Source organism: Liolophura sinensis, chromosome 1 (genome assembly GCF_032854445.1).
Source record: "Liolophura sinensis isolate JHLJ2023 chromosome 1, CUHK_Ljap_v2, whole genome shotgun sequence".
Taxonomy (NCBI): domain Eukaryota; kingdom Metazoa; phylum Mollusca; class Polyplacophora; order Chitonida; family Chitonidae; genus Liolophura; species Liolophura sinensis.
The window spans coordinates 77,373,097-77,397,121 of record NC_088295.1 but is presented as its reverse complement, the minus strand read 5'-3'; the positions used below and the strand labels follow the sequence as shown (position 1 = coordinate 77,397,121).

At 40.9% G+C, this 24,025-nt stretch overlaps 1 protein-coding gene across 2 annotated transcripts in view; it reads left to right on the top strand.

Moving 5' to 3' along the window:
- Positions 1-9,381: 9,381 nt before the first annotated feature.
- The window catches only part of LOC135461559 (DNA-directed RNA polymerase III subunit RPC2-like), a 32,077-nt gene continuing 17,433 nt past the window's right edge, over positions 9,382-24,025 (top strand). For both annotated transcript variants that reach the window (XR_010443374.1, XM_064738713.1), the window contains exons 1-11: positions 9,382-9,483; positions 11,536-11,625; positions 12,078-12,142; positions 13,873-13,948; positions 14,383-14,483; positions 15,044-15,253; positions 16,186-16,267; positions 16,638-16,787; positions 20,913-21,029; positions 21,993-22,178; positions 23,226-23,339. Coding sequence is in view for 1 of the 2 variants with exons in the window: in XM_064738713.1 (XP_064594783.1) it covers positions 9,415-9,483; positions 11,536-11,625; positions 12,078-12,142; positions 13,873-13,948; positions 14,383-14,483; positions 15,044-15,253; positions 16,186-16,267; positions 16,638-16,787; positions 20,913-21,029; positions 21,993-22,178; positions 23,226-23,339 (1,260 nt within the window). In the remaining variant the exon portion in view is untranslated. The remainder of the gene's footprint in view (positions 9,484-11,535; positions 11,626-12,077; positions 12,143-13,872; positions 13,949-14,382; positions 14,484-15,043; positions 15,254-16,185; positions 16,268-16,637; positions 16,788-20,912; positions 21,030-21,992; positions 22,179-23,225; positions 23,340-24,025) is intronic.

The following is a 24,025-nucleotide window of genomic DNA, read 5'->3' as shown; positions in this document are numbered from 1 at the left end:
GAATCAAATTTTAATCTGGAATTCTTGCAAGACCACTGGATACGCCATGTAAAAGAAACTGGACACAACGATATATTGCTGAAAGGCAAAACAGAATTGATAACATGGTTGTGCTTTCGACTTTCAGAATGTGAGCGTTTTAGCTTACATTAAACTGTGATATTTCGGTTAAGCAACATTACAATACTAAAAAGGTATACGCTGCTTAAACTTTATGCGGGATGAAGTATATTTTCGTTTCTTTTAAATTGGTCTATAACAAGTAAAAATCCGAATGGTGAGTTTGCCCTTTTAAGGTAAGCGAGAACCATGGCGAGATAACCCCCCTAATTCCTCACCCAGGCCTCAGTCTCTGACCTCCATAAATCACTGATTGCACAATACCACCCAGGGTAGACTCCTAATCGACCCAGTCAACAAAACAGCTAATAAAACCCCGTACCATGAATCTGTTAACAGCTTCAAGAAAATCGATCGAAACCGATTCACTTGAAGGATTCTCCTTGATTACTTTTTCTCCTCCGTCTATTCTCAATTTCACAGCGCTATCAGCCAACCTTAAAGATGACACATGCCGCTGACAGTTCTATACTCCATGGTCGTCGCTTTTTCACAACAAAGATTGACTGGAGTGTAAAAGGGTGGAAAGCACAGATGTGTTTTTCAATCTGGTGAGTAAAGCCAGCACAGGTGGATTGGGAAAGAGTTTGGTGAGAGCCTCCAGGACAAAAGTAGGTAGCACGCCTACATGGTAATGTTGTCAAAAAAGAAGTCATTTGCTACCAAACGTGTAAATTGTTGCGCGTACAACTGTAGCATGAAGTAGACGATGTGATGTAGGTCACATGTAAATATATTTATTTATTTATTTATTTGATGAGTGTTTTACGGTGTACTCAAGAATATTTCACTTATACGACGGCGGCCAGCATTCATGTAAATATAGGTTCTATGGTTCCGACATATATACATTGAGCTACCAGCAGTCAGTTGCCATTTTGTACTAAATGAATAAATGTTAAAGTCTAAAACCATAGCCTTAAGTGACATTAATCGATGTTTATACGCCCCTACATGGTTAGATGTCAAATATATAGCTTATGATGCCGGACGATTGCATAATTTTACCCTTAATATCTAAGGAATTGTTGGTGTTGATTGTGACAGTTTTAATAACTGCATCTCAATTACGACAAAAGCAGTTTCTCTTTAACAATAGAGTATTGCGAGATAACAAAATATTATTTCTGCGGAAATGTCCCTGTGCAGATTTGACTCATAAATGATAGCAATAATTTGGATATTTCTTCAGAAACTTCATGCACTCTATAGAGGATATTGCACCGTAAAGGTTGAATACCATAAATATTGTTCGAGTGAGAGGTGGAAATGATAACCCACGAGACGCGAATTCTATTTATTATGTATATCCTGACATTTTCTCTATATGTATGTAAATGTGTATCAGTTTATCTGTTGCATTCGTGAAAAAAATAAGCATAAGCAACATCTTCGTCGTTTATCTATTTATTTATTTGATTGGTATTTTACGCCGTACTCAAGAATGTTTCACTTATACGACGGCGGCCAGCATTATGGTGGGAGGAAACCGGGCAGAGCCTGGCAGAAACCCACGACCATCCGCAGGCTGCTGACAGGCCTTCCCACGTACGGCCGGAGAGGAAGCCAGCAAGAGCTGGACTTGAACTCACAGCGGCCGCATTGTTGAGAGGCTCCTGGATCATTACGTATCTTCGTCATATTTCTGATTCTATTCATACGCGCTGCAATTTCGTTCACGACTGCGCTCACAAAACTTTTTTACAGTTTCGGCCTGTCATAGATACATGACCAGATTATTTTCAAGATACATGTAGTTACACAATTAAGACGCACATCACAGAGAGAAAAAACAGTGCAGCAACGACAGTATGATAGCTGGCAAATGGTCACACGTAACCGGTGAAATATGGCCTCTTGTCAACTTACCTCTAAAGCAGCTGTATTACTGAAAAACCAAGACAACGAATGATTGATCAATGCCCTCACGGCCAGCAAGACCATTTTGGCCATCAGTGATTGGTCAGTCACTGCCCTCATGGCCAATAAGGCCATCATGACCAACAGTGAATGGTCAATGCCCTCATGGCCAGCAATGCCATCATGATCACCAGTGATTGGTCAATGCCCTCATGGCCTGCAAGGTCATCGTGACCACCAGTGATGGGTCAGTCTCCCTCAAGTCCACCAAGGCCACCATGACCAGCAGTGATCGGCCAGTCCCCTGAGGCCCAACAAGACAATCGTGAGTACCAGTGATTGGTCAATTCCTTCATGTCTAGCAAAGAAATCATGACGACTTTTATTCCGACAAAATTAAAACGATAAAACATATACTGAACCCTATAGAGGAAAATAAAGTTAGAGCGAGAAAATAGTTAACACTTAATTTTCTTATAGCTATCGTGACGTGTAATGATTCCATCATCGCAATCAGATCGATGGCAATAAACAACACTTTCACTACAGTTAGTCTCGCAGTTCCCCTAAAAGATTAGGGTTTACCGGAGTTCAGTGTCAATAAGGGACGTGTTGTGTTTACAAACGGCAGACTGTTATGTTTAAATCCTGATTCTGACGCCTGGCGGTGTGTTCCAGTACACAGGCTTAGTTTGGCTAGGTTTCGGCATGGCGGAAGATAAGATCAACCCGAAGGCATTATAGATCTGTTCATAGGTATGTACTAAATTAAAAGATTTGCATTTGCAGATAGCAGAGCTGAATTTTTTTCTGAGCATTATGCTCACTTTTTATCACAGATGCAGATAATATGGATATACAAATATATTTCTGGAATAGAGCTCGTATTATATTCAGCAGTGGCACTGGCAAACGGCAAACTACTAGAGAAAATCCCAGTATTTCCATTAACACGTTAACGTCCACCAAGACAATTATACAGTCTTTAGTCTGATCTGATTTAACACACCTATAGGGACTGTCTGTTATTACACATGATCGAATAGTGATGGGAAACAAATGCCAACAAGACCGTCTGGCAAAATGTGCATATCTAGACACTGCAGAACCAAGGCAATGGCACGCACAGTCTCTTGCCTGGCTGCTTGATTTAGCATACCTATAGGATATTGCATATTATTATGCATGGTGGGATAGTGAATGGCACAAATTCAAGACCAACTCAAAAAATGTGTGCATTTCCCACTATACACACACTTCGTGATTATTGAAAATATTATCGCCAGAGGCCAAGAGATGTGGATACGTTCATGGCCCATGTAGATGGACATTTATCGGCTATCTCAAGGCCTGTCTGACAAATCAAATGCAATGGTTCCAAATGAAGTGCAATAAACGTTCTCGTCTTGTCATTATACCAACGATCCTTAAAATCTGCTGTAAAAGATAGCGCGTTTCTCGAATTGTTTTGCCCAAAGCTATGTGAAAATGTCTTGAAATCAACACCGAAGGTATTTCAAACAGAGTATTTCTCACAGCTCGATGTGGAATTCAGGAGTGTTCGTGTTGACCATTACTCCTATAACATTGAATAAATCGAATTCAAGCTATCATCTAAAGAGATAATTGTAACCTCTGTCAAAAAAAAAGAAGAAGAAGAAAAAAAAAAAAAACAAGAAAGAAAGAAAAAATAGGAAACCTTTCGAAAGCTTTCAGAGAGGAATATATTCTTAGGATCTTTATGATCACCTTTCGATGGACTGAGACGAGGGTTATCGCTATATATTATACAGTTCTATGTACCACCTAAATATAGAAAGATTGCAGATGATTCTAGATGAATCTTAAATCATCTGTGAGCATTCCATACACGTTAGAGTTCGTGTATTTATCAAACTGAGATGTACAATGACTCTATAATGCCAGCCATCATGCCATCCCACAAGACATCAGCAGAGTTCATTATCATTTTATATCTGAATCGTCTGTGATGAATGGGACGTTTTGTGTAAATTATCACAATTTTCAGCCTTTCGCGTCTGGAATGGGGATAACTGTACCAATGTATCTTCTCTAGGGCTTCTCCTTTATCACCGGCTTATATGACTAAGTGAATTCAAGGAGAGCTCTAGACAGTCGGCCTCCGCCATGATAAATACTGTATACCGTGAGCGCAGATATCCCTCAGTGCTGCTGCAGCTCGCTTATTACGTTTGAGATCCTAAAGACTCCCTACAGACATACCAGCTGCAATATATCAAAGACAGAGTTGAGCTGTCCAGCGTTTGTCTGCGAGAACCCCAAGACTAAAGATGTGACAGTTTTATACATGAGCGATACAGACAAAATTTGTACATACAGACCCTGTGTCATAATGGAAATTCACCTCGGAAAGATCTTGTCGTAAATTTTTTTCGGGCACCACACATTATATAGCCAGATAATGTAAACCCTACAACCAAATGCCGTAAATCATACACCCAGACATCCTTAATCATACAGTCAGATATCGTAATTTAGACAGCGTTTAAGCTAGAGTCACGGATACAGATGAATCGAACGTGCATTCGATAAATGTATTTATTTCCTTAATGGATTATTTTTTGACGCCATGCACGAAACTTATACAATATGAAACCAGAGTGCGTCGCAAGAAAGGTTTTGTCATGTCATGCCTTCCACCAGACTGACACTACTTTTACAGTTGTCTAGTCCGAAACCTGTAAGGGTCAAGCTGAACACATGTAGCAAAGACAACACATTTAAATCTAAACCGTGTCTCTTTCTTTTGTGTCATTTAGCTTCATGTTGTAGGGTTACACCTTTAAAGATTTACATTGGGTCATCTTGGGCCAGTCTTGAACACTCTGACCCATAAACTTTGCTTATCTTAATGTTTATGAGGCAACAAACTAGACGCACAGTCTCACATCTCTTTTTCATGAAATCTGCATGGGTAATTAACTGGTTAAGCTAAAGACACCAGCTAGAGCCAGACAAACTGGATCTCTCTACTGAGTAAGGCGAAAGCCTTCGTTCTACTGATCGGTCCAAATATTTATAGTCTGAGACATTACAAGATTTATTCAATTAATGTTTAGCGCCTCAAAAATTTTTCACTTATGTGACTATGGTCAGGTTTATGGCTCCGGAGTGGTTAAAATAAACCACGATGGACTTGGCTGTAGGTCCCTGACAAACCTACTGTCTTAAAGCCGCATCCGCGAAACAGACAGAGTTGGGTTCGAACACGCAGCCTCAATACAAGGGCTTGATATTCACAGCCAGCGCTTTTACTATCTCAGACATGGAAGGTTCTCAGGCAGACAGGCTAATCTAGATCTGCATCAACCGATATAATCATAAACATGTATATGTACATATATATCGTGTACATATCGTGTTTAACCCTTAATCCTTCAAGACGCTGAGAGTAAAACACTTGTTTCTTCATTTCTTGGATATTTAAGTCTTGAGAGAAGTTTATTACGGTTGTATTAGCTAATGAGTTCGTCAATGTTCTGTAAGTTGATTCGGATAGTGTGTTTGATTTTAGTAAAGAAGACAACTTCTGTTGAAATTATATACTATAGCCTCTTGATGGAAACACACAAGCTCCAGGTCAGTACCAGGATGTGGAGTCCTATATACGGTCAGATGAACCGTTATAATCCGTTGAGCATCCTACTCTACGTAGTTCATTCCGCCGTGTAATCCCTCCTGTCATGCGCAGACTGATTGCACGCTAAACCATGTGCCATGGGGGAATTATACTGAGGAACGCTAGTAGAAGTTGGCCTTTAGGCACTAATTTTGTACCAGACAGAAACAAGCGGTAATCTTTCCAAATTCGAGACGTATCTTCTCTATAGTGACACCATGTACACTTAGAAGGCTGGTATCACCATATATATACGATGTTGATGTGTCCAAGAAGTCGCCAGCCAGTCAAATCAAAGCAGTGTACGAGAGAATCCAATCAGGCAACCATTCACATACATTATGTGAGATTAGCCAATGAATTTTCACGCATGAATACAATGTAGCTAACATAACAAATTGGGAAAGAACTGTCCCGGAAAAAGCATCGCACCATAGCAAATAGTTCCTAAAACAAGGAAATTCCTTACATATAAACCTAAACACCGAGACAAAGCAACAAAAGTTGTCTTATACATTAGTATATGGTGGTGAATCGGTTTAGGTATGAAGGAAACGGCTTCAACGTAGACGAAATCACTGTATTTTAACACGCAAATTTAAATCCATGGCAATGAAACAGAATTTAGTGTTTTATGTATGTATATATGTATTTGTGTGCGCGTGCGTATGGGTGTGTATGTAGTCCGTGCGTGTATGGATACATGTATATGCTGTATGTTTTACATCGTATCTTTGCCACGATACGGCTGAAATATTGCCAATGTGGAGTTAAGCCCTAACCATTCATTCATTTTACATCGTCCCGGCACTTACCAACTTTTCAGTCAGATGACGACGAGGAGTAAACTCATTTAGCCCATAGGCCATGACCTGGTTGAAGAGAGTCACACACAAAAGCCCTGGCGCACCAATATAATGTAATGATGAGTGGCGTCTGAAGGAAGTAAAAACTGGGAGGGGTCGGGGGGAAAGGTTCTAGGGGCCGCCTAAACCCCATGCAGAAGATCCGCGACTCTAAATTGCCCTACATGAGATCTCAGCCATTTTGGGGCTTTGGAAGATGGGGTCTGGAAGGTATAGAGTTGTAAACGTGACATGCTGAAAATGAAAATCACATTAGGCGAGGTTCAGGGGTCGCTTAGGCCCTGGAGGCTCGGTGACCGTATTCTCATAGACGTATTCTTGAGAAGATACTTTTTAAACATGGGTTGAAAAAGTTCAGAGCCGTAAGAGGGACCAGGTTAAACAAATTTGGCTGAAGATTTAAGGTGGGGCATCGGGTGAGGAGTGGCAGTTTTCGGAGCACATTGGGCCAGGGCCCAGGAGCCGCTTAGGGCCCAGATGCTCCGTGACTCTATTGTCGAATACAGACCATAGTTTTCAGTCATTTAAATGTAACTGTTGCTCCGAGACGTGAGGTCTAAAAGAGAACGGATTCGAAAACTGAAAAAAATGTCAAAGATTAGAATAAAGTTATGTCGTTGAGTTTAGGAGTGCTGGTTCGAGGTGTTACATTGGGGCCCCAACTTTCATTTGACAACCATAGATGGGCGTCTTTTTTGCACTATGTAAAAGGCGTCGTAAAAGAGCCTGTTTGATCCAAAGAAAATAAAAAAAATTAATATAAATTTGAATACTTTCTTACTTCACGTTAGGCCTACTTGAGAAAACCAAAGAGAATCTACCTCTAAACTGTATAGAAGCCAAAGTTGTGAAGTTAGCCAAACGCAGTTATATAGTTAAAAAATCAATCATATGTAGGCACTTAATCTGTTTGATTAAGAAACGATGACTTATCTAGTCGTTTTGTTCATTTTAGCATACAGCGAATGTGGAAAAACTGAACTTTTAGAACGATACTTAGCGTTTCCTGTCGGATGAAATACTCTCTAACATGTAAAAAGTGAGGGGGACTGAGTATTTGGGTCCCCATCTCTTGAAAAGTGGGGGTGCCCTGGCCCCCCTCCCCAGGTTCCGACGCCACTGATGGTACATACAACAATGGCTGTTATCTATATAACGTAGTTATATTACAACAATGATGTAATGCAGCATATCAGGGGGGGCATGGGGGGCGAGCCCATGCACCTTCAAAAGTGTGTGACTGGGGGGGGGGGGGGGGCATAAGTTTTGGCCCCTCCACTTTTCACCCCAACCATATAAAAAATAGGCCTACACCACAGTGAAGTGTTTTCTTCACTTTCTTATGCTCCAGCACCCCGCAAAACTCAGTGCAGTATTTCCCTTATTTTATGGGATATTTTCAGCAAGGCGATAATATTTACAAACGATGCCAATGTTTTATGAAACCATGCATGTTTAACACTGAACGTAAGAATATAAATATCGAGTTTACCTAGATTATTATCATAATGTTGAATAGGAATTCCCTTTTGCGATTTTGTGGATGCTTGTAGCTTCCCGTTGCAGATGATCTCCACCTTTTCACACAAATTTTCAATATTATTAAGTCAGTCTCCATACGTCTCTTTGCATTTACTTTAATAGGTCGAAAGGGCATTTGGAACGTGTCTCCGGACGTCTGGAATCTCGGACAGTCGTTCCGCTTGCCTGTGTGCGACCGCACCACCTTTCAACCTCGCTGCCTACAGGCCTGATAACTCTGGTCAATGAATAATAAACATGGTTCAGTTTTATCCTTATGTGCTGATATAATAAATATTTCACAATTCAAACAGCTCTTATCGGTATTTCAACGGAAATTATAAGTATATACATGTAAAACTAAATTTGTGCCAGAATGTGCAGTAGGCCTATAGGCCTTCTTCATCACAACCTTGAGGATGGATATTTTTTTCACTTAAAACACGTTCAAACGCGCGTACGGCCTTACAGGGTACATCGCTTCCTATACCGGTACGCCTCTGACTGTACCGGTATGTGATCACACTGACTGAACCCACGGCATGAAATCCTGACATGAAGAGCTTGATGTTAATGTGATATGATTTTGATACGCTGTTTTCAAAGCCTATTTCAAAACCGTAAATAAAATGTCGGTAATCAAGGTTAATAATCATGGTTTATTCACACATGTTGTGTCCAGGTTACAAAGAGCTCACGTACACTTAATTGTTCAACTCTTTTCTTTTAACACTCTTGTATTTTCCACTTTGTTCCTAAAGTAATTGTAGGTTTTTACTGTTTTTTTTATTTCAATTAATTGAAACCGGCCTGGTCATATGTGGCATGGATATATAGGCCTATATGTAATCTTGATTGCAAGTCTGTGATTGCATGTTGCTTGTGTTTTATTTGAATATAATTGTTGAAGGCAAGAAAGCATATATACACTGGCGGGATAAAAGCCCCACTGATCCTGTTTTTATAACTTTTTTTTATTTCACACAGAATTAAAGCCATGTATAATCTTATGGTACCATAAATCCGGTTGAATGGTAACATGAATCCGGTTGAATGTATTTAAGACAAAATACATTTAGAAGTAGACCCCACGGTGTCAGATCGGTAGTGCATGTACATGTAACTGTAACATGTAAACTCTTGTTACATACACCTGAACTAGCGAACATTTCGATGTTGGTTCCATGGAGTCTGGTTCCCTGATGTATTCTGCGTACCTTGAATGTGATGGCTGAAGCGAGTAACACGACATGAAGTCGGGGGCAAGGAACCAAATACGTAGCTCTTCAACGATTAGAGATAGAAACGGTGTCTCAGGGGTTGCAGCGTGCGCTTTCGGTTTTCATGATAGAATTTGGTTGCTGTGGGCTGACAAACGGTAGCAAGATGGAAAGCATTGAGGAAATGATGAAAATGGACAAGGAAAAGCTTGTGTCTAGGATTGACAAAGTGGAAGTGCGTGGCAAGGTTCTTCTAATTTCTGTCCACGAATGCCAACATGTTGTTGTTGTTGCAGATCAAGCTATGTTGCAATTTGCATGCAAGATAGCCGCAACTATCCCAATGTTTACTGTGCTAACTTCTGTACCATCGTCGTAAATGTCACTGAGTTCAGAGGTGGAATATGACACCTGCATACTTCATATTGTTCCCACATTCCCGATCTGACTTACAACTTATTTATTTGTTTATTTATTTGATTGGTGTTTCACGCCATACTCTTGTACGATGGCGGCTAACATCATGGTGGGAGAAAACCTGGCAGAACCCGGGGAAACCCACTACAATCCGCAGGTTGCTGAGAGATCCTCCCATGTGTAGCCAAAGAGAAAGCCAGCAAGAGCTGGATTTAAACTGATAGCGATGCATTGGGGAAAGGCTTCTGGGTCATTGCGCCGTGCTGGCACGCTGAGAACCTCAGCCATGGAGGTCCCCTGACTTATGAGGAGAGAACGCCTGTCCCACTCGTCAAGTAGTCCGAGTACACTGACTGTAGGTGATTGGTCTTTTACGCCATACTGGCTGTAGATGATAGGTGTGTTACGCCATACTGACTGTAGGTGATTGGTGTTTTACACCATACTGACTGTAGGTGATTGGTGTTTTACACCATACTGACTCTAGGTGATTGGTGTTTTGCGCCATACTGACTGTAGGTGATTGGTCTTTTACGCCATACTGACTGTAGGTGATTGGTCTTTTACGCTATACTGACTAGGTGAGTGAGTGAGTGAGTGCTTGGGGTTTAACGTCGTACTCAACAATTTTTCAGTCATATGACGACGAAGGAATCATTAGGGTGCATGTACGTGTAATGTGCCTCCTTTGTTGCAGGACGGATTTCCACCGCTCTTTTATTTAGTGCTGCATCACTGAGATACTGACTAGGTGATTGGTCTTTTACGCCATACTGACTGTAGGTGATTGGTGTTTTACGCCACACTGACTGTAGGTGATTGGTGTTTTACGCCATACTGGCTGTAGATGATAGGTGTGTTACGCCATATTGACTCTAGGTGGTTGGTGTTTTACGCCATACTGACTGTAGGTGATTGGTGTTTTACACCATACTGACTGTAGGTGATTGGTGTTTTAGGCCATACTGACTGTAGGTTGAGGAATATTTGCATAAAGCATATTTATGTCAGCTCAAACTACAGTCAGAGACCAGTGCCGTCATCTAAATTGTGAACAGATGACAGCCCAAGTAAGCACTCCACTTACCTCTAGCTGGGGATATCAGACAATGTGATTTACAGGGATAGGGCTTCCCTTGGTCCTTTGCTTGATGTGGAGCACTGCTACAGTTATTACGCCTTTGGACTGAGTGATACTTGTGATAATGCTACATGTAATCATCAGAGTGGTGTAGTTATGCTGTAGCCTGTATTTTTAACAGGATCTAATGACAGATACAAGCCAGGGGTCAGGGTCTCAGAACTGGCTGTTTCATCAAACATGACCTCTTAGATTAGGGGTAATTAACATGGGCAAGAAAGGGGAGTAGTAAAAAATAATGTGCAAATTAGAATAGAAATTATATACATATGGTCCTAGTTTTCCACTATGACTAGTAGAACAAACTTATCTAGCCAGCACATTCTTTGAAAACAGAAATTTTTGCAGATTTGTAAACAGGCAAAATTCAGGAAAAGTTGATATTCTTCCTATTCGATGCTCATGTTCAATTAGCATGTTTCAAATGAACTAGCTGGCCCCATGATTTCTACCTGGGCAGCCTAGATTCAGAATGATATTGCTTATCACATCCATAATCAGTTGGTCGAGTTATAAGTCAGTGATGGAAGCGTAGTTAAAGCATAATTTTTTGCAGATTAATTATTTAATTAATTTACAAACTAAGGTGTACAGGGTGTGCCATAATTAGTAAAACACACATGAAATCTTGAGAAAGGTGTTTACACACCAATACAGCAAATAAATAAATAAATTCTTAACAATGAGATGTTGACCATTCAGAACAAATTTTGTGTTTTCTTATTTCAGGATAAGTGGAAGCTTCTTCCAGCTTTTTTGAAAGTAAAAGGACTTGTCAAGCAACACATAGACTCCTTTAACTACTTTGTGAATATTGAGGTAATTTTTGTATGTGGATGAAAAGTACTTTTTTTTTTCAAGTTGTAAAATATGTACATGTAAGATCACTGCGTTGTGTCTGTTATGGACATGTTTTGTGTTTGTTTTTGTTGATTTGTACCCTGACATTCATAGTGTCAACTGAACTCAAGCACATAGATAATCAGTAATGTAGTAAAATTGTCAATTTACAAAACATTAAACAGAGTTATTAAACAAAGTTGACTGAAAACGTCAGCAAGAATTAGACTGTCTTTTTTCTCAACATTTACTCTCGTTGATGAGGTATTGAACTAGAAAAGAACGAAAATGAATGAATGCAGTTAAATGATATATACTTGTGTGATATGTACTTTTAAATAGTAAGGACTTACTAAATGTATGTTTAACATAAATGTGGGTTAATTGCAGAGAATGGTCTTTATTGTTGCTAATTTTTTCATGTTTTCCAGATTAAAAATATCATGAAGGCCAATGAGAAGATCTCTTCAGATGCTGATCCAATGTTTTATATGAAGTAAGCTTATTTTCATGGTGTAGTAGGTTATGGCTCAACATTGTCTTAGTAATCATACTGGGGGCCTCCTTGGTCGAGTCAGTGGTGTAACTTCACGCCTGTGCACATGCCAAATGTAGGCAAAAATCGCTGCGGGCATGTTACAGGCTTGCATAGCCTACCATATTTGGCAGCCACTATTTCTCGATGCCCATTTTCTCCTTCACGAATAAATTTAACTCGTAAGGCTTGATGGATATCATGTGTTACCCTTTTACTCTTCTGTTGTTGTTGTTAACTCGACAAAAGTGCCTCCGCCACACAAGAGTTCTGACAATGAGTGAGGAAGTTGTCTATGTTCTCCGTGACTAGGTTCTTTGCGATCCGGTAACCATGATGTATACATCCAGTACAGGCCGGGCACAGGAGAGTTTGTGTTTTAAACATCAAATCCATTGCTAACGAGAAACTACAATTTTGTGGTGTGCACTGTTTTCAAATGAACATTACTCCGAAAAATCCAAACAAAGGTCATGCTACCAGCTCTTTATCATCTGATGGCTATAGGTTGTATGACCATAGAGTATCTTTTGGCGTGCTATTCTGAGATTTAAGTACACCCGACTTGCCATGGCAGCTCAAAGTTATTTTGACGAGGAAGAAGGAAATATTTCTGTGGATTTCAAGAGCTTTTCGACTCAGGAATGGATTTATACTCATAGGAGTGGTAATTAAGGTCCTATTCTCTTCAATGCGCACCAGAAATTGGCGTTTGGAGCCGTTTCAAAGTGGATTTAAATGCCTACTTCTTCCTGCAGTGCCTTGCGGACTGGACCTACAGGGCTTTTTAATCCAACGATTAATCGTTGAGGCAGGTAAATATTAGAAAGTGTTGAAAATTATAGACCTCAGCATTTAGTTTAATTGAGTTAGTATGACCAGGACAGGAGAATGATCAATTTATATAATATATGTTATGCTTTGTCCTTCATTGTGTCATCCATTTTGAGAAAGGCATTTTAGTTGGTAATATTTGGCTGTTGAAGATTGGCTTTGGGCAGGTAGGTTAAGGCTGTTACCTGCCCTGATGGCAGGCACCAAAAAAAAATGAAGTTACACCACTGCGAGGTGGTTGGCATGCCAGTGTGGTACAATGACCCAGGGGTCTCTCACTGATAAGGTCACTGTGAGTTGAAGTCCAGCTGATGCTAGCTTCCTCTCTGGTCTTACGTGGGAGGGTCTAACTGCAACCTGTGGATGGTCATGGGTTTCTCCAGGGCTTTGTCCTCCCACCATAATGCTGCTCGCTCTCGTATAAGTGAAATACAGGCATTCTTGGTGTAAAACACCAATCAAAAAAAAAAGAAAGAAATAGTAATCATACTAATGTGTTACTATAACTTTAGAAATATCAGCCATCTTTGTATCAGAGGAAAATAAACCTGTTGTTCCAGAAGTTACATTTTTTTAGTACACTTTTTACCTGTAAATTTGATGTTACAACAGTGTGCAGTTTATAACTTTGATGTTACAACAGTGGGCAGTTTGTAACTTTGATGTTACAACAGTGTGCAGTTTGTAACTTTATATATATTGTAACATGTTAGTGTATACAGTGGGGAAGTTCATCAGTTAATTGCTGATGGGCAGTGGTTTTCTCAGCGCCCATTCCAGATTTCTCCACCTATAAACCTGACCACTACCCTAGTAAAGTATTTTAGAGCATACTAATAAATTGTTTCATGTTGAAGGTATTTGAACATATATGTGGGCAGTCCAGATGTGGAGGAAGGATTTAACATCACCAAACCAGTATCTCCACATGAGGTATGTTTATTATTGTGGATTGCAATTGCTAATGTGAGTTACAGAGGAACTTGACAAAATTTTTGATAATACAACTCAGTGTTTTATAGAAGTATTACACTGGATCAGAGCTTCATTGTCTAGTTTTATCCTGATGTTCTCATTGGAGATGTAGATTATGGTTGTGGTCTTGGTTACCTTTGCTGTCTATGTTATTGTTTTTTTTGTTTTTTTTCGATGAATGAGTTTCTGCTTTGATTCACAATGACCTCAGTGATTGTTATTGTTTTCCGAAGCTAGTATGGACATGTATTATCTAGACATTTACATGTAACATGTTTCTCCACAGTTTTTATCTGACAACCATGCTTTGATTCCGTCAACCTTTGGTACGGGTTTATGGTAATCATTCAAAAAGTTAAAAATTTGGTTTTCTTAAAATTTATCCACAACAGTGTAGGTTGAGAGATATGACCTATTCAGCTCCAATCACAGTTGACATTGAGTACACCCGAGGGAACCAGAGGATAGTTCGCAAGGGTCTGCCTATAGGAAGGTAACAGAATTATAACAATGTTTACTTTTTATTGCAATAGATTATCTTTCTAATAAAAGTGAGTATAAAAAATTTAAAAAGCTGTGAATGTTAATCTTGTCATGATGTAGGGAACAATGTTTCATTGTTGTAATTTCATTTCTCAAATGTTAGCAGTTATCCCTAATCACACTAACACTGTTACATAGAAGTCCACTTCCTTAATGACATTTACCAATCTGATTTACAGATGTTGACAGGAGATTTTCTTATTTCTTCAGCTTCCTGAATTTTGTGTATTTATTTTTTTATTTTATGTTTGATTGGTGTTCTGCACAACATTCAAGAATATTTCATGTACTAGACAGCGACCAGCATTATAGTGGCAGGAAAGCAAGTAGAAACTGTTAGCATGCTTATGTTCATTTGCAGGTTTGCTGACAGACCTTGCTGAGAGATAGTGGAGAGGAAGCCAGCATGAGTTGGGCTTGAACTCACGGCGACCACATGATGCCCTAGCATGTTAACCATTTGTTGCTGTATGTAATATAGATGTAACATTGCTAATAAATGTCTTGTAGAATGCCCATTATGCTGCGCAGCTCTAACTGTGTGTTAGCCGGGAAGTCGCCAGCTGAATTTGCTAAGCTGAATGAGTGCCCCATGGATCCAGGAGGGTACTTCATCGTGAAGGGCTGTGAGAAGGTCATACTCATCCAGGAACAGCTGTCCAAGAACAGAATGATTGTAGATATTGACAAGAAGGGCAATGTAGAGTGCTCAGTTACAAGGTGAGGTGATGGCTTGCTGAAGTATGTGGATAGTGAGGCGTGAGGTGAGAAAATGTGGATGAGAAGGGAATATTAGGTGAGGATGTGAGTATGGAATTCATGTGATGTGAGAAAATGTGGATGAGAATGGGACATTAGGTGAGAAAATGAGGATAGAAGGTATGTGAGGTGAGAAAATGTGGATGAGAAGAGAATATTAGGTGAGGATGTGAGTATGGAATTCATGTGATGTGAGAAAATGTGGATGAGAATGGGACATTAGGTGAGGAAGTGAGCATAGAAGGCATGTGATGTGACAAAATGTGGATGAAAAGGGGACATTAGGTGAGAAAATGAGTATAGAAAGTATGTGAGGTGAGAAAATGTGGATGAAAAGGGAAGTTAGCTGATGAAGTGTGGATGAAGAGTATGTGGGCTGAAATTGTGTGAATGTAGAGTAGTTGCACAGGAAATGTGTGGATGGGTTAAAAAGTTGGGGAAAAGTTAGCCATGGAAGTGTGGATAGAGGTTATATGAGGTGAAAATAATGTAAGCTTGAGAAATGTGTTATATAAGTTTTTGGGTAATGTACTAAGAGTGGCCTCCAGGTGTTGAGGGTGTGTATGTTCACCTACCTACATGTACCTGATGACGCTTAGCAGGTAACATGCCAAGCTTTCAAGTTTGTATGATTGACATTTATTAATAAAGATTACTTAACAGTCGGTTTAATTTGTGTACATATTTTATTAGGGAAATACATTAAATTTATGCCAATTTTACTGTCCTTATTATTCGTATTTAAGTCTGTCTATGATCTCATTTTATGTAACATACTGTACATGCACTGTAAGTTTAATACGTTATTGCCGTGTTTCATGTAATTTGTTTATCATTGTCTGGTATCACAGCTTGTTTGCTGACCATGTGTTGTACTTCCATCTTCTTCATAGCTCTACCCATGAAGTGAAGAGTAAAACTTATGTATCAGTGAAGCATGGGAAGTACTACCTCCGCCATAACACATTCACTGATGTAAGTAAGAAAATGATTGGTTTTCTCAGTACAAGAGAAACCCACTGACAGCTGACAAATATTTGCTGATTAATAGTCGAGCAAATGCCTTTAATATACTTTTCATGAAAACTTTTGACGTGTTTCACCACTTTTGTGGAAATTACTTCTGAGTCATGCAGTTCTATGCTCCTGAAGCAAGTGGCCATATTTCATGTCATGAAGACTTTTTGTTTGAATTATCCGACTGTTTATTCTTACCCATGAGAAATTCACCTCACTGCAGTCACAAAAATTGCGTTGTCTAGGAGACCAAATGGCAGAACTGCTTGTAGGATTAATACAGTGGTATATCGCCATTAGGTAGAGTTGGGTGGAATTGTTGTTGTAGGACATACCAGTGGCTATAGCATTCAAGGCTATGGGCATAGAGTGTGACCAAGAGATAGTGCAGATGATTGGCTGTGAGGAAGATGTACTCGATGCAGTATCACCCTGTCTAGAGGAGTGTCATAGGGCTCAGGTGTTCTCACAGTTACAGGTGAGTATCACTGTGGATAGATAATTGGCAGTGAGGAGAACATACTTGACACAGGGTCACAGGGCTCAGGTGTTCTTACAGTTACAGGTGAGTATCACTGTGGATAGATGATTGACAGTGAAGAGGACCTCCTTGACACAGTGTGAGCCTGTCTAGAGGAGTGTCTCAGGGCTCAGGTGTTCTCACAGTTACAGGTGAGTATCAATCATACTGTGGATAGATGATTGGCAGTGAGGAGGACATACTTGACACAGTGTGAGCCTGTCTAGAGGAGTATCTCAGGGCTCAGGTGTTCTCACAGTTACAGGTGAGTGTCAGTCTTACCACGGATAGATGATTGACAATAAGGAGGACATACTTGACACAGTGTCAGTCTGTCTAGAGGAGTATCTCAGGGCTCAGGTGTTCTCACAGTTACAGGTGAGTATCACTGTGGATAGATGATTGGCAGTGATGAGGACATACTTGACACAGTGTGAGCCTGTCTAGAGGAGTATCTCAGGGCTCAGGTGTTCTCACAGTTACAGGTGAGTATCAGTCTTACTGTGGATAGATGATTGACAGTGATGAGGACATACTTGACACAGTGTAAGCCTGTCTAGAGGAGTATCTCAGGGCTCAGGTGTTCTCACAGTTACAGGTGAGTATCAGTCTTACTGTGGATAGATGATTGACAGTGATGAGGACATACTTGACACAGTGTGAGCCTGTCTAGAGGAGTGTCACAGGGCTCAGGTGTTCTCACATTTACAGGTGAGTATCAATCATACTGTGGATAGATGATTGGCAGTGAGGAGGACATACTTGACACAGTGTGAGCCTGTCTAGAGGAGTATCTCAGGGCTCAGGTGTTCTCACAGTTACAGGTGAGTATCAGTCTTACTGTGGATAGATAATTGGCAGTGAGGAGGACATACTTGACACAGTGTGAGCCTGTCTAGAGGAGTATCTCAGGGCTCAGGTGTTCTCACAGTTACAGGTGAGTATCAGTCTTACTGTGGATAGATAATTGGCAGTGAGGAGGACATTCTTGACACAGTGTGAGCCTGTCTAGAGGAGTGTCTCAGGGCTCAGGTGTTCTCACAGTTACAGGTGAGTATCACTGTGGATAGATGATTGGCAGTGAGGAGGACATACTTGACACAGTGTAAGCCTGTCTAGAGGAGTATCTCAGGGCTCAGGTGTTCTCACAGTTACAGGTGAGTATCAGTCTTACTGTGGATAGATGATTGGCAGTGAGGAGGACATACTTGACACAGTGTGAGCCTGTCTAGAGGAGTATCTCAGGGCTCAGGTGTTCTCACAGTTACAGGTGAGTATCAGTCTTACTGTGGATAGATGATTGACAGTGATGAGGACATACTTGACACAGTGTGAGCCTGTCTAGAGGAGTGTCTCAGGGCTCAGGTGTTCTTACAGTTACAGGTGAGTATCAATCATACTGTGGATAGATGATTGACAGTGAGGAGGACATACTTGACACAGTGTAAGCCTGTCTAGAGGAGTATCTCAGGGCTCAGGTGTTCTCACAGTTACAGGTGAGTATCAGTCTTACTGTGGATAGATGATTGACAGTGATGAGGACATACTTGACACAGTGTAAGCCTGTCTAGAGGAGTGTCACAGGGCTCAGGTGTTCTCACATTTACAGGTGAGTATCAATCATACTGTGGATAGATGATTGGCAGTGAGGAGGACATACTTGACACAGTGTGAGCCTGTCTAGAGGAGTATCTCAGGGCTCAGGTGTTCTCACAGTTACAGGTGAGTATCAGTCTTACTGTGGATAGATGATTGACAGTGATGAGGACATACTTGACACAGTGTAAGCCTGTCTAGAGGAGTGTCACAGGGCTCAGGTGTTCTCACATTTACAGGTGAGTATCAATCATACTGTGGATAGATGATTGGCAGTGAGGAGGACATACTTGACACAGTGTGAGCCTGTCTAGAGGAGTATCTCAGGGCTCAGGTGTTCTCACAGTTACAGGTGAGTATCAGTCTTACTGTGGATAGATAATTGGCAGTGAGGAGGACATTCTTGACACAGTGTGAGCCTGTCTAGAGGAGTGTCTCAGGGCTCAGGTGTTCTCACAGTTACAGGTGAGTATCACTGTGGATAGATGATTGGCAGTGAGGAGGACATACTTGACACAGTGTGAGCCTGTCTAGAGGAGTATCTCAGGGCTCAGGTGTTCTCACAGTTACAGGTGAGTATCAGTCTTACTGTGGATAGATGATTGGCAGTGATGAGGACATACTTGACACAGTGTAAGCCTGTCTAGAGGAGTATCTCAGGGCTCAGGTGTTCTCACAGTTACAGGTGAGTGTCAGTCTTACCATGGATAGATGATTGACAGTGAGGAGGACATACTTGACACAGTGTAAGCCTGTCTAGAGGAGTATCTCAGGGCTCAGGTGTTCTCACATTTACAGGTGAGTATCAGTCTTACTGTGGATAGATGATTGACAGTGATGAGGACATACTTGACACAGTGTAAGCCTGTCTAGAGGAGTGTCACAGGGCTCAGGTGTTCTCACATTTACAGGTGAGTATCAATCATACTGTGGATAGATGATTGGCAGTGAGGAGGACATACTTGACACAGTGTGAGCCTGTCTAGAGGAGTATCTCAGGGCTCAGGTGTTCTCACAGTTACAGGTGAGTATCAGTCTTACTGTGGATAGATAATTGGCAGTGAGGAGGACATTCTTGACACAGTGTGAGCCTGTCTAGAGGAGTGTCTCAGGGCTCAGGTGTTCTTACAGTTTCAGGTGAGTGTCAGTCTTACCATGGATAGATGATTGACAGTGATGAGGACATACTTGACACAGTGTAAGCCTGTCTAGAGGAGTGTCACAGGGCTCAGGTGTTCTCACATTTACAGGTGAGTATCAATCATACTGTGGATAGATGATTGGCAGTGAAGAGGACATACTTGACACAGTGTGAGCCTGTCTAGAGGAGTGTCACAGGGCTCAGGTGTTCTCACAGTTACAGGTGAGTATCAGTCTTACTGTGGATAGATGATTGACAGTGATGAGGACATACTTGACACAGTGTAAGCCTGTCTAGAGGAGTGTCTCAGGGCTCAGGTGTTCTCACATTTACAGGTGAGTATCACTGTGGATAGATAATTGGCAGTGAGGAGGACATACTTGACACAGTGTGAGCCTGTCCAGAGGAGTATCTCAGGGCTCAGGTGTTCTTACAGTTACAGGTGAGTGTCAGTCTTACCATGGATAGATGATTGACAGTGATGAGGATATACTTGACACAGTGTGAGCCTGTCTAAAGGAGTATCTCAGGGCTCAGGTGTTCTCACAGTTACAGGTGAGTATCACTGTGGATAGATGATTGGCAGTGAGGAGGACATACTTGACACAGTGTGAGCCTGTCTAGAGGAGTGTCTCAGGGCTCAGGTGTTCTCACAGTTACAGGTGAGTATCAATCATACTGTGGATAGATGATTGGCAGTGAGGAGGACATACTTGACACAGTGTGAGCCTGTCTAGAGGAGTATCTCAGGGCTCAGGTGTTCTCACAGTTACAGGTGAGTGTCAGTCTTACCACGGATAGATGATTGACAGTAAGGAGGACATACTTGACACAGTGTCAGTCTGTCTAGAGGAGCGTCTCAGGGCTCAGGTGTTCTCACATTAACAGGTTAGTATGTCTCTTAATATTGATACATATTTACTTAACTTGGTGGAAGAGCCATACCTGGAAAGGCCTGTCAGCAACGCTGTCAGCGGATGGTCATGGGTTTCCCCAGGGCTCTGCCCATTTTCCTCCCACCATAATGCTGGCCGTCATCGTATAAGTGAAATATTCTTGAGTATGACGTGAAAGACCAGTCAAATAAATAAATAAACTGGCTGGAAGAAAGATATGGATCTGGAGGTTTGTTATGACAGTTCCATCTTGTCTGCCTTTTTCACTTGTTTCACATGTCCCTGATTGCTGTCTGCAGAGAAATTTTCCTTTGTACTGCTTAAAACATGGATAAAATAAATACAGTATTAAACAGTGTTGTTTTCTGAGAATACAATTTGAGTGATACTGAATCAGTGAATGGATTTATCATTGAAATGGATGCATTTACAGTACATATTGTTTTGTAGGCTCTGAAGTACATAGGCTCAAAAGTCCGTCCTCGTAGGATGTGGGGTGGACCAAAGAAGACAAAACTGGAAGAGGCCAGAGAAGTTCTTCATACAACAGTATTATCACATGTGCCAGTAAGATAGTTTTATAACCTCAGCTAGATGTTCTTACCCACATCAGTAAAAAACAAGTTTTATGCCTTCTCTTGTGTAGTGTTACCTTGTATCACAGGAGTTCAATAGTGCTTACTTGTTTTGCTTTATAACGACATACTCAAGAATTTTTCACTTACGTGATGGTGGTAAGTTTCATGGGTGAAGGAAACTGAATTGCCTGGTGTATTCCATCAGCCTTTGGCAGACTATTGAGGAACTTCCCCACGGTTGGTGTCCAGGTATGCACACCATATTGGTGGAAAAGAGGTGATCTTCAACAAGTGCTACACGAGGCAAACAGCCACACCAAGCATCATTGGCTGGTTATTGTTACTATGGCCCCACAAGGAGCTGGAGCTAGGGAGATTTTAACAGTAAGATCATTTTATATGCTCCAAGGGGCAGATTATAGCAAGTCCTGCCTGTAAGGTAGCTGTATGTGCCAGAAGACTCATCTTTCATCATTGTAAAGGAATATGCAGGTGTAGCCAAGTGTAATCAACTTCGTCCACTGTTGTGGGTATCAGGTGGATGAAGTTATTCACATCCTGGAGTAAATTTTTGTAACGTATACTGATAATAAACTAAAATATTAGTAGCTTTGTAAAGAAAGATATGACTGCTTGTAATCAATTCTGAATATTTATTCATCTGTTTGATTTGTGTTTTACGTCGTACTCAAGAATATTTCACGTATATACGATGGTTGCCAGCATTATGATAGGAAGAAACTGGGCAGAGCATGAGGGAAACCATCCTGATGACCATCTTTCCATGTATGGCCGAAGAGGAGGCCAGTATGAGTCACGGTTTGAACTGACAGTGATAGCAATGGTGAGAGGCTCCTGGGTCGTTGCGTCGCGCTGCCGTGCCAACCACCTCGGCCACGGAAGCCCCATATTCTGATTATGCTGTGAACATGTCTATGTATTTTGGTGACAGGTAAACCAATGGAACTTCAAAGCTAAAGCCACTTACCTGGCCTTGATGACGAGACGAGTTGTCCTCACCCAGAAGAACACAGCCAAGCTGGATGACAAGGATTACTATGGCAACAAGAGGCTGGAGCTGGCAGGACAACTGCTCTCACTGCTCTTTGAGGACTTGTTCAAAAAGTTTAATGCTGAGGTGGGTTTGAAGGGAATGAGATAATCATCTGATATTCCAGATTTAAGTTGATAGTGGACGTTTGGTAGTGTTCGTGGTGCAGTGATGAAAGCTGATTAGGAAATGATGACATGTAGTTGTGATTTAGTGATCAAGATGGTAAGGTGGTATTATATTAAGGTTGACATTGTTTTTACTAATGTGTAAGTTAGAATAAGTCCAAAGTGGGCCTAGATACATATTCACGTACCCGTGGTTAGCGTGCTAGTACGGCACAATGACCCAGGAGACTCTCATCGTTGTCGCTGTGAGTTCAAGTCCAGCTCATACTAGCTCCCTCTCTGGTCATACGTGGGAAAGCCTACCAGCAAGCTGTAGATTGGCGTAGGTTTCCCCCATGGCACTGGCTGGTTTCCGCCCACCATAATGCTGGCCTGGGTCATATATAAGTGAAATATTCTAGAGTACGGCATAAAGCACCAATCAAATAAATCAATTAAATAAATTCAGGAAGATGTAAGAGACTATTGTGATAAGGTTTTCCCTGATCAGTGTTCATGTGATGGTGATGCTTTTGATGGAAGTCTGAAGATTGTCAAACAGGACATATGTGACATGTCAAACAGGACATATGTGACAGATCACTGGAGAGAATCAGAAGACAGTGTCAGTCATTCTTCATATCTGTGGTATAAAACTTAAAAATACGTGTAAATGTTTGTGGTACATTTCTGAAGTTCAGGTGTCAGTTTCTTGGAACAAACTGGGTATTAAATAGGCCTTTGCTACATGCATGTAAGTGCACTTCATACATGTATCTGAGGTCGGTTTCATGAAGCATACTTAGTGTTAAGTTGCCCTGAGCTAAGTACACTTCATATCTTTACAACACACGTTGTCATGGTAGTTAAGGGCATACTTAGCTAATTAAGCTTTATGAAACTGGCCCCTGTACAACAGGCCATGACATGGTAGTTAAGGGCTTACTTAGCCTAGTATGCCTAATAAAAACGGTTACTGATTTTTAACCAACCATTGCATGTTCTTTTCTTTCTTTGTTCTTTGTAGCTTAAGAAGATAGCTGACCAGACAATCCCTAAACCCAGGGCTGCACAGTTTGATATTGTCAAGCACATGAGACAAGATCAGATTACTAATGGGCTTGTCAATGCTATTTCCACAGTAAGTTGTTGTTGTCAAAGCTGTTTTTATTGCAGTAGGTTTTATGAGAGTCAGTGCTATTTCGACAGTTTTTATTGTCAGATCTGTTTCAACCATGTAGTAGGTCTTCTGAAAGTCAACGCTATTTCCACATTAAATTGTCAGTGTCAAAGTTGTTTTCACTGTACTTTACGTGTAGGTGTCCAGAGAGTCAATGCTATTTCCACATTAAGTTGTTGGTGTCAAAGCTGTTTTTACTGTACAGTACATGTAGGTTTCAGGAGAATCAATGCTATTTCTACATTAAGTTGTTGGTGTCAAAGTTGTTTTTACTGTACAGTACATGTAGGTTTCAGGAGAATCAATGCTATTTCCACATTAAGTTGTCCATGTCAAAGCTGTTTTTACTGTACAGTACGTGTAGGTTTCATGAGAGTCATTGCTATTTCCACATTAAGTTGTTGGTGTCAAAGTTGTTTTTACTGTACAGTACATGTAGGTTTCAGGAGAATCAATGCTATTTCCACATGAAGTTGTCCATGTCAAGGCTGTTTTTACTGTACAGTACATGTAGGTTTCATGAGAGTCATTGCTATTTCCACATTAAGTTGTTGGTGTCAAAGTTGTTTTTACTGTACAGTACGTGTAGATGTCCGGAGAGTCAATGCTATTTCCTCATTAAGTTGTTGGTGTCAAAGCTGTTTTTA